Source organism: Catharus ustulatus, chromosome 4 (genome assembly GCF_009819885.2).
Source record: "Catharus ustulatus isolate bCatUst1 chromosome 4, bCatUst1.pri.v2, whole genome shotgun sequence".
Lineage (NCBI taxonomy): Eukaryota > Metazoa > Chordata > Aves > Passeriformes > Turdidae > Catharus > Catharus ustulatus.
In genome coordinates this window covers 12,487,325-12,504,799 of record NC_046224.1, presented here as the reverse complement: position 1 = coordinate 12,504,799, position 17,475 = coordinate 12,487,325, and the positions used below count along the sequence as shown (strand labels likewise).

At 37.2% G+C, this 17,475-nt stretch overlaps 1 protein-coding gene across 2 annotated transcripts in view; it reads left to right on the top strand.

Annotated features, from left to right (window-relative positions):
• Positions 1 to 17,475, top strand: part of PHTF2 (putative homeodomain transcription factor 2) — a 62,203-nt gene that overhangs the window by 19,404 nt on the left and 25,324 nt on the right. For both annotated transcript variants that reach the window (XM_033058686.1, XM_033058687.2), the window contains exons 3-5: positions 7,244 to 7,300; positions 10,664 to 10,733; positions 13,449 to 13,607. In XM_033058686.1, the coding sequence (XP_032914577.1) occupies positions 7,244 to 7,300; positions 10,664 to 10,733; positions 13,449 to 13,607 (286 nt within the window). The remainder of the gene's footprint in view (positions 1 to 7,243; positions 7,301 to 10,663; positions 10,734 to 13,448; positions 13,608 to 17,475) is intronic.

Below are 17,475 nucleotides of genomic sequence, written 5' to 3'. Positions count from 1 at the left end.
AATTATATCCTACTTTGAAACCACCTGATTTCCTTTTTGCCACTGAATTCACACGATGCATGATTCACCCTGGCACCAAAGGCAGTTTTTGCCAAATGGGCAGGCTGTATGGCTATTTTACCTGAAACTTCTGATGCTGAAACTGCATTGCTTAAAAACATCTGACTGCAAATGCTGAAATTTGGCAAGTGTTGGAGCTGGCATTTGTCAGAGCACTGAGGAAGAAAATGTATGTTTATGGTAGTTTCCTTCCACATTTGGTTCTCAAGTAGTTGCCTGACCTAGTGGGGATTTATCTTCAGTGTCTTCTTTGGTGAGACAAAACTCTGGTTTTCTGAATCTGGTGCAAAAGATCACTCCAGCTGGGGCTGTGGCTGAATAAAACAGGCTTGCATTTTGCCTGTCCTGTGCCTGCTTTGCCTTCCCACAGACTTTCATATATTTATTTAGTGAATTGGTCAGAAAATTCATCCAGCTGAAACCAAAACTGTGAGTATTTATTTTAATAGTTGTGAAAAGCCAGCAATATATTATGCACTTAAAACAATATCTAATGGCCGGGGAGCAACGAGATGAAATCCCTCTGTCTTGAGAAGGGTTCTCTGATTCTTAAATTGTTTAATTAGGCCTTGTGAAATTACAGCCTAACATTTTATTTTCTCTTCCTGCATGATCTGGTTGTTTTAGCCACCCAGACAAATGCAGGGGCACCAAGGAAAGCATGCTATAGGAAGTGAAAATGATCAGGGACATAAAGGCAATGCTATTCTAAAATCCTAGCTGCAACACCAATAAAGTTGCTGGATTTTCAGAGGTCTTCAGGGAGTTATACTGAATAATGAGCCTGTCAGAGTGGGTTTTTTTTCCCACTTACATCTTGAGGCTCTTTTGTTTTGTTCAAGTATACTATCTTGAAAAAAAAAATAAAAATTCAGAGGTCTTAAATCCTTAAAGCTTGGAGAGTAGCTGGGTGTTGTTAGCAGTAGTGTAGCCACAGACCTAGCAAAGGGATTGCTCTTGACCAGCTCACCTCACACAGCACCTGGGGGTGCTGTGTCTGGCTTTGGCTATTCCTGCACACTCATTTAGTTTAACCTGCAAATGGTTTCTAACTGCTCCTCTGCCTATAGGTTTTCTTTATGTTTAATTGTGTGATAAAAAGAGTTGTTTTGTGGTTTCTGTAGATATCTTAAAATTTGTAAAGCATTACTCAGGGCAATAAGTAAGTATGGCTGGCAAATCTTAAGAAGAATTAATCTGTAAAGAATAATTCAGAAAAACCATTAGTATGTAGTTGATAAATGTTTAATTTGCTGTTATTGGGCTCTGAAAGGGATGGTATCTCTAAAGTAAGCCTTAGTAAAATTATTGTTCAGTGAAATGGCTGTAAATACAGGGCTACTGCAGTTATTGGCAGAATTTAAGTGGGTCATTAGTTGGCAATTCAAATAGTTAATAATAAATAACTCTCATTAAAATTTTGAATCGCTTGCTTAATTTTACTCTAAATAGCTGGTTTCAGTTCTCCCTCTGGCACCAAACAGGGAGAAGGGAGGGATATCAGGATATTTTAAAATCAGCAGTAACAACTGAGCAGTTACAATTCAAAACTCTGTACCTTAGGATATAGCACCTTAATCACTCCCCTGTCCTTCTCCATTTCACTAAAGTTACTAAAATGTTTGCTGTTAACAGACAGTGTGCAACTGTCATATAGTGATTTCTATCTGTGGTTTATCAGCTACGTTTGTCTTAGTTTAGCTTGTCCAGTCCACATATCCACCATAAACAAAATTGAAAAAAGCCTACCACCCTTGAAAATTAAAAATATCTGGAAAAAACCCCATCCCAAGACTAGAAATCTACTCCAACAGAGATGATTACAGTGCTGAGCTACTCTCTAGTAGTACTCTCTTTCAGTATTGCCTTTACTGCAACAGGATCGGTTCATGTGAGAAATAAACTGGAGTTTAAAATAACTTTTAATAATCCTGTTCTGAGTTTTGAGAAAGTGACACATATTGTAAAAATTAATAATATTACCTGTATAGAAATTATTTCTGTATGGATATCTTAATACTAAAATTGATACAGAAAATCATAGTAGTTTAAATTATGTTGGACTGTAGAAGTTAATAAAGCATATTAGCTAATATTTTAACTAATTTAATTTAGCTAAATATTTTAATAAGATGTCAGTCCAAGGAAGCAACTTTGTTATTTATTTACCATACTCTAGATCTTATATATTTTGGATTTATATACTGTTGTGATGTGGCTTGTGTTTATAGGTTTTAAAATGCAAAGTTTAGCACACGTTTCATTATTGATAAATATTAAAGTTTTAGGATCCAAGAGGAAATGCTATGTATTCTTAGAATTATAATCTTTGCTAGTCTGCTTGGTCATAAATTATAAATGCCTCTTGAAATATTGATCAATTCCATTAGAATCAGAAGGGCCTTGCGAGTATTGGGCTACAGGTTGATACCATCACTACATTAGCTTAAAGTGAATATCAGTGTCATTCACAAAGCTCAAATTCAATCTTGATGCACACGTGGCTTGTTACGAGAAAGGCCCTGGGAGGAAATGCTGTGCAGTGCTAAAGCCCTTTCCAGTGTGCTTTGAACTAAATATTGCTGTGTTTTCAATAGCTTAACTATTTACTTTAATTGCCATTGCAGTTGTACAGCCAAACTGTACAGGTGCCAAATTTCCGATGTATGAAGAAATTTGATCAAAAGCTTCCTGACATATTTGATTGGGAAAGAGTAAGTGCAGTTATTTTAGATAATTGCAAGAGATGCACATATCTCTTAAACCCAGGAAGTGTTATGAGGTGTCTGCACTTAAAAAGGCTCTCAAATTTATTTAATCTTTCAGTACAGAGTTAGCTTTATCGAGATTACCAAATGTGTAATTGTAATTTCCCATGCCAAGTCACATACAAGTTAGATTTTTTTTTAATGATTACTTGTAAGAATTTTTTTTTTCAAGAAAACCTATTTGAAAATTTATTATACCTTGTTAATTTAGGATGTTAAACACCTACTTCTCTGTTGTGAAAGAATGGCTGCAGTTTTCAGTTGCATTTAATTCCTTATATACTGTAAATTTTTATAGTTGTTTGAAGAATGGTTGCTAATTCTGCAAGTGCATAAACAAACAGAATCCCTTTTATCTGCTTTAGTTGGTGTTTATAGAGGTGTGAGGTCTTCAGAGCTGAGTGTTTTAGAGGTAACTGAGTTGATAGACTGGATAACATCTTGGCATTGAGGAGGCCTGGGATGCATAATTTAAACTGTGTATAAAATAATATTTACTACTTTATCTCCTTCAGCTACAGGTAGATTATACCACACCTTTTAATATCTGTAGCATATTACTGACAAGTTGCCTGCAACAGGGTTGTTTTGATGCTTGATGATAAAAGTTGCATCTCAAAATGAGGCAATAGGCTTGTTATCTAACGTTTTGTCAATTTATTTTCTGCCAAGTCATAACAAATAAAATGCTATAGAGTACAACTTTGGATTGTCTATTTCATAAATTAAATTGGGACAAATTTCTGCATGAAATCAATTTAAAATTGGGGTATTGTGTTTTATAATTTGTTTTAAGAAAAGTTTATTGCCAGTTGTAATGGACTGATGGATTGAAAGTACCAGTGACGAGTTGTTACGTGAAAAGTCCTACACTAAGTCCTTGAGATTTTTAAACATTTCTTACAGTTGTGTACTTAAAAATGGGACCTTTTTTTGATTCCCGTGTTTTGTAGTTTAAATTTTCTGTGAAGGATGGTGCAGAACTTGCAGCTGTGAGGATGAGACTCCACGCACAGTGGGTGGGTAGTAAATGGGTACTGGAGTTGATTGTGGCATTTCTGTTGGCAGAAGAGCTCCAGCCAAGGGAGCTTGAATGCCTGGCCTGCAGAGGAGCCCTGGGACAGCTGCATATGGAGGGGCACCTTGCTTTGATCGAGTTTTGTGTATATTTAAATTATTCAGGTTCCAACCTGATCTTATCTCTGGAAGGTTATTCCTTCCTTTGCCACTAGAGCTTAATTTCTTTGCTGCTAGCCTAGGTCCTAAGCTTCTTTTCCGTGTCCTGCAGGTATGTACAGTTGTAAGGAAGTTCATGAATAGCCAAGAGCCTACATTTGTTTTAGATTTACATTAGATTTAACATAAAACAGAATTCAAATGCAAATACTTGTAAATACAAACTCTTTGAAACTGGAATTGGCTGGTGCACTCAGTAATTTAAAACTAGGAAGGTTTGCTAGTATTAACTTACATTCTTCAATTTATTCACAAATTATGTTTTTTTTTTAATTCATACATGCGTGTAACATCTCTGGTAATCATTATATGTTATAATTTAGTTTGTTGTAAATGAAAACATACCTTTCAGTGAATTCTGCAAGACACATTTCACAAACTCTAAATCTGCTTTCCTGACATAAAGGAGAGAAAAAAAAAGTTAATGACTGTGTTTTGTACTTGCCTTGTTTCAGTAACATTGGTTCTTCTTATTTTTTTTTTTTTCTGGGAAATTAAGTTTACCAGTATCCAGTATGCTAGTTTATAATGATGCCTTTGTTTTAGTGTACTTTTTTCTGATATATTTGGAAGAGGGGTGTAGAGGGATGTTTATGCAGATGATGAGAAGGGAAGTTGAGTATCAGGTTGGAATTTGGTGTGCTGAGTGGCGCACACACTGGCTCCCTGAAGTGCTCCTTAAACTTTGTTAAAACACAAAGAGGTGGTAGGAGTTAGATTAAAAAAAACCCCTCAAACAACAATGAAAAACGTGAGAGATTGTAATGGTGCTTGCTGTCTGTAATTCTCTTTTCCACTCCTTTCAGTTCACACCAGCATGCCTTACTGAACAGTCCTGTCCTCTGGTGTCAGTAACTGAAGTGGATCAGAGGTGCTTGGACAGATCCACTTCTCCAGTAAAAGAGTTGTAAAGGACTCTGTCCTTTAAAGTAGTTCTGGCTCTCTTATTTTGCCTCCTGATTGAAGAATTGCTTTATAGAGCAGTGTTAGACGAGAAATTTGAGTAGCAAAATCCCTGCTTCTTTATTTTTGTAAAGATGGAAGCTGCTGCCTAAAGAGGGGAAAGAAGTATTTGTAGGAAAATATAATTAAGATTTCAAATCAGTCAACTTCCTTGTGTCAGATGTCTTCTGGGATCTGTTCCCCAGAATTCCTTTAACAAATGGTCTGTTATTTGTCTAAAAGAACACTGTTTCAAAGACTTTCAACTCCATACCAGTTTCAACTATGAATGGAATTATGAATGGAGTTTGCTTTGCATCTTTATTGGCACAAAGATTTCCTTCCACATTTGGTTCTTGCATAATAGAGAGGCACACAGACTTGCATCCCCCTTTCTGTTCTTGTAGAAAGAAATTTTTTTTTGGAAATGGAGAGGGGAGGACACAGTATTACACAGCACAAAAATTTCACTTGGGGCTCTTAGCAAATTTAATGAAAACCAGAAAGGCCTGAGATTTCATTTGAAATGTATTTAGAAGAAAAGCCAGAACAATTAGCTATAAATGCCTGGGTGGAGTGGGTATTCAATATATTGACTTTTTAATTGCTGGCTGTTATCCAGGTGAAGTTAGCTGTTAAACTTTCCTTTGGTTTTATTACTTTAATTGTAGTAAGTGCTTAATCTGCCTACTGCTGTACCTGACTCCCTAGTTATTTTCCACAGGTTTTTTTTTTCCCAAATACAAGGTGTAAAGTATTTATTATTATCAAAGAGCCAGTAGATTGTTTCTTTTGCAAAGTTTTAAAGTAGCAAGCTATAAAAATTGTTAGCTCTTATGAATGGGAAATATTGTTTAAATTTGGGAAAGAGTAAGTCAGTTTGCTGTTCTGACTTTCAATCTTAGATATGCTTTAGAATTTACTACTCTAAGTTAGATTTTCAATGGTTTTTTTTCCCCCACTAATTGGTCAGGTTTACAGGCACAAAAGATGCCTTTGAATTTCTTCATTTATGTGGGTGTTTGTGTGTTGGTTTCCCTGAGTATTTTTTTGCATTTATGTTGGATCCTTGGTTAAAAGAGCCTTTTCAATTAAGAATGTTTTTTTCTTTTTTTCTTCTTTTATAAAATCTAAATTAATGCTGAGAGCTGAAATACTAAAACAGAAATGAGAACAATGTTTCCTGGTACAAGGTGTGTGCGCTTGTGCTTGCGGTAAGATTGAATTTATGCAGGTTTGCTCAGATGATGGGAGTTGTTCCTCTCTCCTCTCTGCCAGGTGTCTGACTGAGCTGCTTGTCACCTCTGCAGGCTGGAAAAGGATCTTTGAATCTCAGGAACCGCATCTGTCCCTCTCTTGTGACCTAAAAGTGCTCTTACACTTCTCTGCACAGTTTGTGATCTGAATTGATCCCCAGATACACACAATTTATGTATCTAGGTAGAGCAGCTGGGATGGCAAGGCTTTAAAATTGCCATAGTAAAAGAGATTATTATTACTGATTGTTACCTAGAAATACTGTTTGTGTAGAGTTCAAAGCAATTTATGATCTTTGGTAACTTCTTACAAGACTTGGATACGTTGTCTTACGTATTGACTTGTTCTTATCACCATCTTAAATCCTGAAGTTTAAGGTTGCCCTTCCTCTGATAGTCAATGGGGAAAAGTACTATTTCTTGATATTTTTTAGGCTCCCCCTGGGCTATAAGCTGGTTGATTACCAACCTGACCCTATATCTGATTGCTGTGCACTGTTGAGAGATAAAGCTAAAGACCGTCCGGCTTTAAAAGTGGGTAGGATGGTATGGGAATTATAGATGGTTTAAAAAAAATAAAAAATTAGGTGAGGGTATGGGTTCAACTAGATGTGATTATTTCTTTTGAAGTTATCTGAAAGACCATGTCGGTGTAGCTGCCATAGCTCTACTCTCTGTCATATGGAGGCTGGAATTCTGACCTGGGCTGGGAGGGATTGTGGTTTTCCCAGTGCTCAGGCTTGCACAAGTCCTGGGATGAGGCTGGGGCTGTGTGAGGCTCAGCTCTCGTCTCTATCACAGTTCCATTACAGATTAGCTTGATCCTGTCCAGCCAAGATGGAATGGAGAAGATAAAAATTTCTTTGTAAACTCCCCAAGGAAATAACTTGCTGGCTTCGTGCTTCTCTTGTTGAAGGTTGATTTGATTTTGTTTGATCAATGTCTTTTAAATACTAATGTAGATTTTTTTTTTCTTTTTAGATTGGAGCATATGATCAACAAATATGGGAAAAATCAGTAGAGCAAAGAGAAATAAAGGTAATAAAATAGTATTTAATTTTTTTTTGTGGTTGTGTATGCTGAAGTAATCTCCATTGTATGTGGTGGTATTTAATACTAGTAAAGTAAAACCAGGCTTCTGGAGTGTAATGAAATGTAACCAGCATACTATGCTCTATTTATTTTACATAATTAATAACTCTGCAGCATTTAGTGTGATGCATCTTTCTGCATCTCAGTACTGTTTTTTCTTTTCACTTATCTTAAGACAGGGCTTAGTTGTGTTAATACCTCTGTCTTTCACTTTTCTTTGTGATGAATTCTAATGTCAGTTATCTGAGCTCTCTTTGCTTTCAGTTAGTTACCTTATACCTGCAGTTTACTTTCCCTCCTTTATGATGCTGTCATTGTTTTGTACAGTTTATTAGACTGGTAAGTACCTCAGGCTTTGTTTTTCTGAACAAGCAGTTTAACAGCATTCTGTGCATTTTGGTTTAACTAACAGTACCATCAGTGTCTGCCACATTGCTAAATCGTTTTAGAGATAAAGGAATCAATCCTAAAGGTACTAGTTCTATGGATTATATATGAAGTACCTATTATGTTAATTTAGTTAACACTTTCTTGCAATTAACCTTTTTTTTTAACCTCCAACACTGCATGAAAGTATTGTGCTATTTCTGCATGAGTTTCAAGGTGTTGCTATTAATTAACATCAGTAAAATGTACATTGCTTCAGTTTCCTTGGGGATGGGTTTTTTCACTCCCCAGTACTTAAACAAAACTCTGTGGGGGGGCTTGCTTGCCTTCTGTGGGAATTGTGACTGACCTGAGCTCCAGAGTTTTTGTACAGAAATAGACACCTTAAATTGAACCCCATGGTATTTCAGCAGCACAGCTGAGCCTGGGGTTGTTTGAAGGGTCCTTCCCATGGCCATGATACCCCGTCACAGCTCTGAGAGGAGTTCATTAACTGCTGTGTAATAGCATGGTATTCAAATAGTTACTGCAAACAGTGCCCTGTGCTGACTGGAAATAGTGTCTTGTTTGGCTCAGGAGTCCAATAACTAACAAATTGCTGGTGGTGTCTGAGTTTGGGTTGACTGAATTGCAGTTTGGGTAACACTAAGGCACATGACTAAGTTCAGGTATTACACATTAGTGCTTTAATCTCAAAGCTCCTACAGAGCTTAGACATTATAAATTTAGAAAAAAATGTCATGATTTATAAATTAACTTCACTAAAAAGCTAAAAACCCCTTATATTTAGTAGAAAATGAGTTTCTCTTACTACAAATTTATAATTTAGTTGTAACTGCAATAGAGTCTATTAAGATTTTAAAATTCGTGTAATTATTATTACAATAATAACAATTACTTTTAAGCATTTTTATTTAAACCTTCTTTTGCTAGCACTTACCTGAAATGTGTTTGGTGCTGAATAGAAATTATACTGGATGGGTCTGGTCACTGAATATTTTTGAAAAATAACCCTAGTGTAAAACACTGCTGTCTTTCACGTATGTTAGAGATCTGTGATGCATTGAGAAAGTGTAGAAATTGTATCTGAATAAATGGAATGCTTCTACTGTGTGTGGCAAACAGTTCAGGAGCCAACTCAGTGAAGTCCATGGATGCTGAAAGTTCTGTTTGACCAATAGAATTTTTGAAGAATGAGTCACCATTTCTTTTCCTCTGAAGGGCTTGTCAAGTTGTACTCTTGGCTTAGTTTTTTTCAGAGTTCTTTCTTTAACATGAAAGCATAATTGGAGCCACAGTGGTAAATTTTTCCTGGGATTGAGCGTGTGTTTCTAGGAGATTATTTCTTCCAAGAGGCACATCTTTATTTAGACTTTCAAGAGAGGTCTTGTGGCCCATAAGTGCTAATACATTTGAAAATTATTATGTCATTCAGCATTTTCTTTTTGAGCTTCAGTTTTCTTTGTGAAATGGAGTGGCTCACGCAGGATTCGCAAGAATCTGTAGCAGATTCTAGAATTACAGTAATTTCCAATTCTAATTATGGGCTTCTTTTCTCATTCCACATAAAATTACTGCCGTTTTTAACTGTAGTTCTGTAAAAGTCTTGCATTACAGGGTCTTTATAGTGCTTGAATTTAAAATACAACTGTTACTCGATTTGTCATTCTCAGAATACATTTCATCCTATTCATGTTTCAGTTCTGTGTATTAATTTTTTTTGTTTGAAGCAAACTCATTTTTCTAATAGACACATTAGGTTATGGCTACATATCTAGCTTGTTTCAGTTTGATTTTTTAAAGTCTTTATTTCTGCATGAAAAAGAAATCCAGTTTAGTTTAGATGTGAGAAGTATTTTGAGCTGCCTTCAGTTGAACATTTTTCTTGATATTATTCTTACAAAGATTAACACTACCAGATTTCACTGATCTCTCTCTCTTTGACAATAATTTCATTTTTATGCTTTTGTTTATACTTAATGTTTGCATTTTAGTAGTGTTTTTACACGTGGATGAACCATGGCAATGATAGAAATGTACAGTTCACCAATTTAAATACTTTTTTGAATGAGAATAGTTAAATGACTTTCATGATAATTCCATTTGTATCCTAAATATTTTTTGAAATATTTTATTTTACTCTGTATGAACTGTATGATTTGATTTGCTTACTGTCTAATGTGACCAAGAATCTAAGCTAAGGAGAGCAGAATAAACTCAGAGCTGTCTCTGAGACTTGAGAGTACAGCAGCACATTTGAGCGTTGAAAGCAAACTTGAAAGCTTTGTCAGAGAGTTAAGTTCTTCAGTTGTGGAAGATGCTACTTCTAAATGACAAAATAAGCTTGCTTTTCTTCCTGCTGCATCTGTGTTGTGCGGAATTTTCTCCTTCCTTTTAATTGGTAATCTATATTCACTACTGAGGAAAAATTCAATACTTTTCTAGAATTTGGATTTTTGAGAGCTTGCTGATTAGTGGCTCCTGTATTGCAACGTGATTTGCCGTCTGCATTTGGAGTTAAGGGTTGCAACATAAGTGTTTTGTGAAGCTGAATTAGACGTCTAAGGAGAAAAGAGATTCAAGAATGTAATTTGTTGCAAAAATTCTGAAAAGCTAATAGACGTGTATTACTAATTATTGCTACTGTGTGCATATATTATCTGCATAATGCAAAGCCATGAGTGCTCAGTGCCTGTTTGAAAAATAGCCTGGTGGGTCAGTAACTGGTTGGGTTTTCTATAGATTGTAAAGTGTGTAAAAGGCATTAATTGTGCATTGTTATTTGGAATGCTTAATTTATAGTACTTTAGATTTTCAGTAGCAGTATAGGTTAAATGCAATTACTGACCACATTGGTATTTTTGTGTTTTGTAATGTCTGTCATCTGCATGAAAGTATTTTGATAGTGTATTTCTATTGCAGGGTTTGAGAAACAAACCAAAGAAAACAGGACATGTGAAACCAGACCTCATAGATGTTGATCTTGTAAGAGGTAGGTTCTGAGCTAGAAAAAGCTGAATTTCTCAGTATTAAAAGAACAGCCATCCTTTTTCTTATAACAAGAGTGGATTAGTGGGTTTAAAATAACCCCAAATGTAACAAAACACAAACTATGTAACCCTGTGTAACTCTTCTCTAAAGCAGATGGATAGAAAATATTGTTAAATACCAGTATTACAATTAACTGGTGAAGAACTTAATTCAAATTTTGTTGTATAGAATTGTCAAAAAAAAAAAAAGGAAACTTGTGCATTGTCTTTTATAATTTTAGAGCTACTACTTTAAAAGTCTCCTACTGCCATGCATGTAGACTTCTTTCAAGTCTTCTGATATCTGGAGGGAATGCTAGGTTGAAGTTTCTGGAGGGTAAAGAGCATATGGGCCTTCATGGTTTCTTGCCTGTTTTAAATAAAACAACAACAGAAGGTCAGATGTTACGAGAGTTTTCTGAAAGTCTTTATTTAGTCTTAATTTATTCTTATCAGTGTGTAATTTCCCCTCACGCCTCGTGAAGGCTAGGGAGAGCATTTAGTGATTTTTATCCATGAACCCAGCAGCCAGCACCATCTCCTGCCTCCATTTTAGGAAGCCAGGTAGTGGCCATGGCCTGGAGGCTGCTTTGGGCACCCTCACACCCAGCGCTGGCCTCCAGAGGCCCTGCTTGACCCCTTCTCTCCCCCGGGGCACTCAGCCCCTTTTCTCCCCCGGGGCCCTCAGCCCCTTTTCTCTCCCCCGGGGCACTCAGCCCCTTTTCTCTCCCCCGGGGCACTCAGCCCCTTTTTCTTCTCCCCGGGGCACTCAGCCCCTTTTCTCCCCCCCGCCAGGTTCCTCAGCCCCTTTTCTCCCCCGGGGCACTCAGCCCCTTTTCTTCTCCCCGGGCACTCGGCCCCTTTTCTCCTCCCCAGGGCACTGAGCCCCTTTCTCCCCAGGGCACTCAGCCCCTTTTCTTCCCCGGGCACTCAGCCCCTTTTTCCCCAGGCACTCAACCCCTTTCTCCCTGGAGCTTCTCCTCTTTCCCAGAGCCTCAGTCCCTGCTCTGAGCTCTGTCCTTGCCAGGACTCGCTGGCTGTGCTGCACTCACTGGAGCTGCCGGCACCACGGGCACACGGTTCCCCCCAGGCTCTGGCATTGACTGCCGGTGTTGGCACTCAGCCCCATGTCTCAGCCCTGTGTCGGTGTCCTTGGACACAGAGGGACAGCCTCTGGCCCAGCAGAGTCCAGGGACTTTAGGGAGAAGCCAGTCCAGGCTGTGCTGAGCAGCCCTGTGGCATGGCCAAACAGTGCTCTGGGCAGTGGCTGTTTGTGTGACCAGTCCTTTTTATGCCCTTATCCCTCAATTTTCACAGCAATTGTTCCTCCCTAAATTGCCCAAATCATTTCTTTCTCCCTCCCCTGGATTCTTCCGTAAGTGCCCTGTAAGTGCTGTGCCGCTTGAGCTCCTTTTCCCTGGCATCCCCTTTCCTCTGAAGGATGGCTTGAAGAGCTGCTCCCAGCATGGTGAGGTTTCACACCTGGACAGTGGGGTCGTGACTCTTCTGGGACAGCCCTGGGCAGGGCTTGTCATGGTGTTCATTCATTCCATGGTTTGGATTCCCACTTGCTTTTCTGCCTCTGTCCTGCTCTGGTCTCACAGAGCTGGGCCTGAGCTGGGCTGATGGTTCCACTGATGGGTCTGTGAGGAGAACCCTGGAAGGACTTCACAAAGTATTATTTGGGCTCCCTGCTCCAATTTTCTTTTTGAACTCCTCTGTGGTTGTGCAGAAAAGCTTTTCTCACATCACCCAACAGTATAATTTTTTAAGAATGGGAATGTGAGAGAAAGAAACCAAATCAAACAACATTTGAGCTTACAAGAAACTATGAAACAGACCTTTTCAGTGCAGTGATGTACATGAATAGCATGGATATCTAAGTTGGCATTAAGTAGTTTCAGGCAGTGTTTTGCCTGTGCAGTACAGAGCTCACTAATGCCAGTGCTGCTTGTAAATGAGATGGGGATGGTGTAGCAGCATGCAGTAGTTACCCTTTCAGTCAATAACTGCATAATTTAAGTCACATCCCCATTAAGTAAATTTTACAGTTTTCTGGCTGGGAAGAAAAAGAAATGGAGAGAAAGGATGTTTGAATGAGAGAGATAAAAAATGGTATAGAAAGAGATGCAAAGACAAATTATTCTTTGGGTGGTTTCCCTGCTCCTGGAGCTAGTTCTCAGTTGGACAGATTCACTTAAGTGCTTCCCAGCCTCGTTCCATTTTCCTGAATGGCATGGCTGGTGCGAGTTACAGATGTTGTATTTCAGATTCTTTTTCTGTGTTGGGAAAGAGCTCTGCTGTGCCTGCACAGCCATGTAGCATTTTCATGAGACTTGCTGCTTCATATCAAGTTTCTGATACCTCCGTGAAACAGAAGCATTTTTAATAATTTATTTTAGAATAATTTTGATATGGCAATGTTTTGTTATTCAAACATTCTGAAATACAGGTACTTGTAGAAGTTCCTAATAGTGGCAGTCAAGAAGGCATCAACAATTTATGCCTATTTGGATTGAGGAGGTAGTTACTTAAAGGGACTATTATTGAATGTAATTATTTGAATAAATCTTGTACTTCTACCTTTTCACTGTCTTAACTACTCTGGTATTGAACAACTGAGGTTTCTATTAGCCACAATGATGAAATAAATTAAAATTTCTTTTCTCTTTTTAAAGGATCTGCTTTTGCTAAAGCAAAACCTGAAAGTCCTTGGACATCTCTGACCCGCAAAGGAATCGTGAGAGTTGTTTTCTTTCCGTTCTTCTACAGGTGGTGGCTGCAAGTGACATCAAGGGTCATTTTTTTCTGGCTGCTTGTTCTTTACCTTCTCCAAGGTAGGGTTGGATTACAGCATCAGTTTGGACTGAATGCCTTATTTTAACCAGGTGAAAGCTGCAGTGTGCTTCTTGGTTCACTTCATGCTGTTAAGGTCTATTCCAGTATTTTCTGAAAATACTGGAATGGACAGTCCCAAGCATATGTCTCTTGGTTAACATTTGTTTTACAAATATAAAGGATGCATAACAAAAAATTTAACACTCTCCTCGCAGGCTTTCTTCAGCATTTGGCACACATTAATTTGTCACATCTGAGTATAATTCAGGTTTTCAGAACTGTCTAATTCAGTTCAGGACAACTTAACAAACAGAATTCAGTTCACAGTTTTTGGGGTATCCAGTATTGGGTTCTAACAATCTGACTTTGTGAGTATCTTAATTATATGTGATACATAAGAGGAAAATTAGGGAAGAATGTAATGGAGTGAGTCAGTATCTATCAGTATGAAAGTCACCAAAAGAATAAGTGTTTCAGAAGTTTGTGCAACAGATATGGAACAGAAGGTTAATGAAAGTTGGGAGCAATATAAGTACCCTGAGAAGCTAAATGACTAATGAATTTTCCACTGAAATCCAATTAACGTGCAATATTACTTTTTCAAATTCACCATCTGTTGTCTCAGTTGTGAATCATTGTATCATTCGGAAATTTTAATTAGAACAATATATGGAGTTAAAAAAAAGGCAGTACCTCTTGTGTGGTGATGTGATTAGGAGGTATAAACTTAATCTCACCATGCCAGTGCCCCGAGACTGCAGTACGTGTGGCTTTCTATCAAAAGTTTTTCTTATCCCCATTTCTGAGATAGATTCCAAATTTATTTATGCTGTGGTAAGAGACTCTGTAGTGTTAATGATGTTAATTTTGTTTATAGTAATATAGGTAATAAAATACATAAGTTGTGGTTGCTTTGTTACCATGTTCATGGGTGCTTAGTCTGAGAAACACCACTGCAGTAATTTTTTTATGTTCCTATTTGTAAATGTATTTTTTAAAAAATATGCTTAATTTCTAACACCTCCATAAGACCCTAAAAGTAGAAAAATAGTGAGCCAATGCAGATTGTGAGTGCAAGCAAGTTTTTAGGGTATTAATTACAGAGCTTTTATATAACTAGCCCTGTTCCTCTCAGATTCCTCAGGATCTCTGATTTACTGAGGTTGGAATGCATCATTTCCCTATCTATATAGACTGTAATGTAACAAAGTATTTCTGTGATGGTGAGTTAACAAATAGCAGGAAATAATGAATATTATTCCATATTGCACTATAATCCAAGTATTTGAAACATTTGATATTTAAACTGTGCAGAATTAGCTGCAGAATTTTGATAATTTTTGACAATAAACATGTGAAATTAAATTGACATATTTACTTATTGGCAACTATTCAAAACAACATTGCCAAGCACTTATATAGAGGTTTTGCTTTTATTTTAGTCAGAAAGTGTGCTCAGTTATTAATTTTATACAGGATTGGTAAGGCAGCACCAAAACATCAATAATCCATGATGGAAGCTTAAAAATTAAACACCTCAAATTCCAGTGGCCATATTTCTGCCCTGAATCTGGATTTGGTGTTGTATCTTGGACTTTCTGTCATCATGACAGATTCTCACTGACATTGTTGTAAAATGGTCTGACTATATTTCATTTATATGTGTTTGTAATTAAATTAAATAATTTACCTAAAGGATTTTGTATAGATTTATGGATTGCATTACTTGGAATTACTGCTTTAGATTTGATTAACCTTACCAGGATACTTGCTAGCATTTATGTAAATCTACAGAAAAAACTTTTTCCTTGGCTTTAGATTTAAACTCCAGGTTTATTTGCATTGGTTTCCTTTACTGTAAAGTGATTAGCACAATGTGTGATAAGAGAACAACAGAGAAATGTTTTATGCTCAAGGTCATGAAACAGGCCGGTGACTTAAGATATAAATAAAACCTTTTTATTCTGCTTCCTTATCTATCTAGTATCTAGTACCTCATAAGTAACTTAAAATGTTTTTATATTCTGATGGGAAAGTGCAAACTATGGTATTTATTGTGTATTTCTGAAGTATAAAGCAAGAACCTTTAATAGTGATGCAATGGTTGTTTGTTATGGTGGTGAAATATATAAGTACTTATGTATGCATTTTTAAATTTGGTATTAAAAATACTTCCAACCTTTAAATGCTTTAACGTTAAATACTTGTTGGTCTTGGTCTTTCTCTGAGGCAGCTTTTTGTTCAATGTGATATTATTTCATTTGTGTCTGTTTAACAAAATAAGCCACTGTGTTTTAGAAAAGCAGAGGTCAAAATACTGTAAATGCATAAATAATTGAAAGTGCTGTAAGAAATCCTGTTTCAACCAATCCTACCTAGCTGTTGGTAGGAGCAATTCTTGGATAATCTGAACTAGAACGTTTTGTCACACTGTGCAGAAGTAAATTCTTGGATTTCTCTCCCAGCTTACTTCAAAAAGATCGGGGGATTGGTAATGTTTTTCTAAATCTGTGTGAAACATTGTGGTTGGAATCTGCAATCTGCAGGTTTTTGTCTTCTGGAAAAAGATTTTTTCTAGACAGCTCTGCTTTACTTTGTTTTTAAAGTAGCAGTAGTGAATTTTAAAATTATTTTGTATAGGCTTACTCCTGCAAATCATTTCACGTGGATCTCTGGAGCTTTGTGTTCTCAGAAGTAGGTGTTTATCCAAATTGTGTGATAGGAGCCAAAATCAGTTCCTTCTTTGTATTTTATACCTCAGGGAGCTAGCTGTGTGTGTGAGGAACTCAGATAAGCTCATTTAGAAAGAAGTAACATTATCTCTTGGTATCCATACCTATTTTTATTGATTTCTAATAAGTTTGATTTCTGATTGATGCATGTGGTCTTTGAGGAACCTTGTACAGCAAAAATGTAGTTCCCTTGTAGTAATAAAGAATACTCCCATGAAAAACCTTTGTGCTTTAATTTAGGAAAAAGAGGAGAAATTAAAAATAGTTTTTCCACAATCAAAAATAATTCCATTGTTTTGTATGCTCATATTTCTACTACTGGTTGCTTTGCTAAAGATTAGTTCACGAAAAACATATCAAACCTCTTTTTAGTGGAGAACATCACAGGTATCTGCTGTGTTAGGTGTGGCTTAATGGGATTTATTTTAGATGTTTGAATGTGGCACATAACTTTCTGGGTGGCTGAATTTTCTTCAGTTGATTTCAGTAGAGAACTGGTGCCAGCTGTTGAACTTGTATTTCTTGTGCTAGAAATAGATCTAAATTATGGGACTTTCACTTCTCAGTAGTACACGAACATAACCTCATGGGATATGCGGATGTTATGCACAGAGAATTATTTCCTGGTTCTATTTCTGAATTGTTTCTTGGAGTCTCTGTGGGTGTTTTTGGTTGTTTTTTTTTTTTTTTTTTTTTTTTGTCTTGATAGCTTCTCTCAGCTGAGTTACATGTCACAACTCTTCAGGTCAGACAAACAAGGACATAGAGTAAGCAGAAAGGAGAGGAGTCGCCTTTTCCACCTGCTTCGTGCCTGGTGGATGTGTTCAGGTTGACCTGGAGCCTGTGAAGATATTTCTGAGTGTTTGGGCTCTGGGTGCCCCAGCCTGGTTGCTGGCTGTGTATGAAAAGTGGTTATAGGGTTACAAAATTAACAGTTAGCCATGGAACTGGAAGCTGGCCTTCTTTCCAACCACAGCTGCCAGTTGGAGCCCTGGTCACTTCAGCTGGACTACCCCATAGTTTACATGGTTTGTCTTTTGATCTGCTAAAAAGTATGCACACAAGTATATATAGAACATTTTAGGGTTGTGCTTACGCATGGCTGCCTGTCCATATGGCAGTTTTGTCCCTTGGC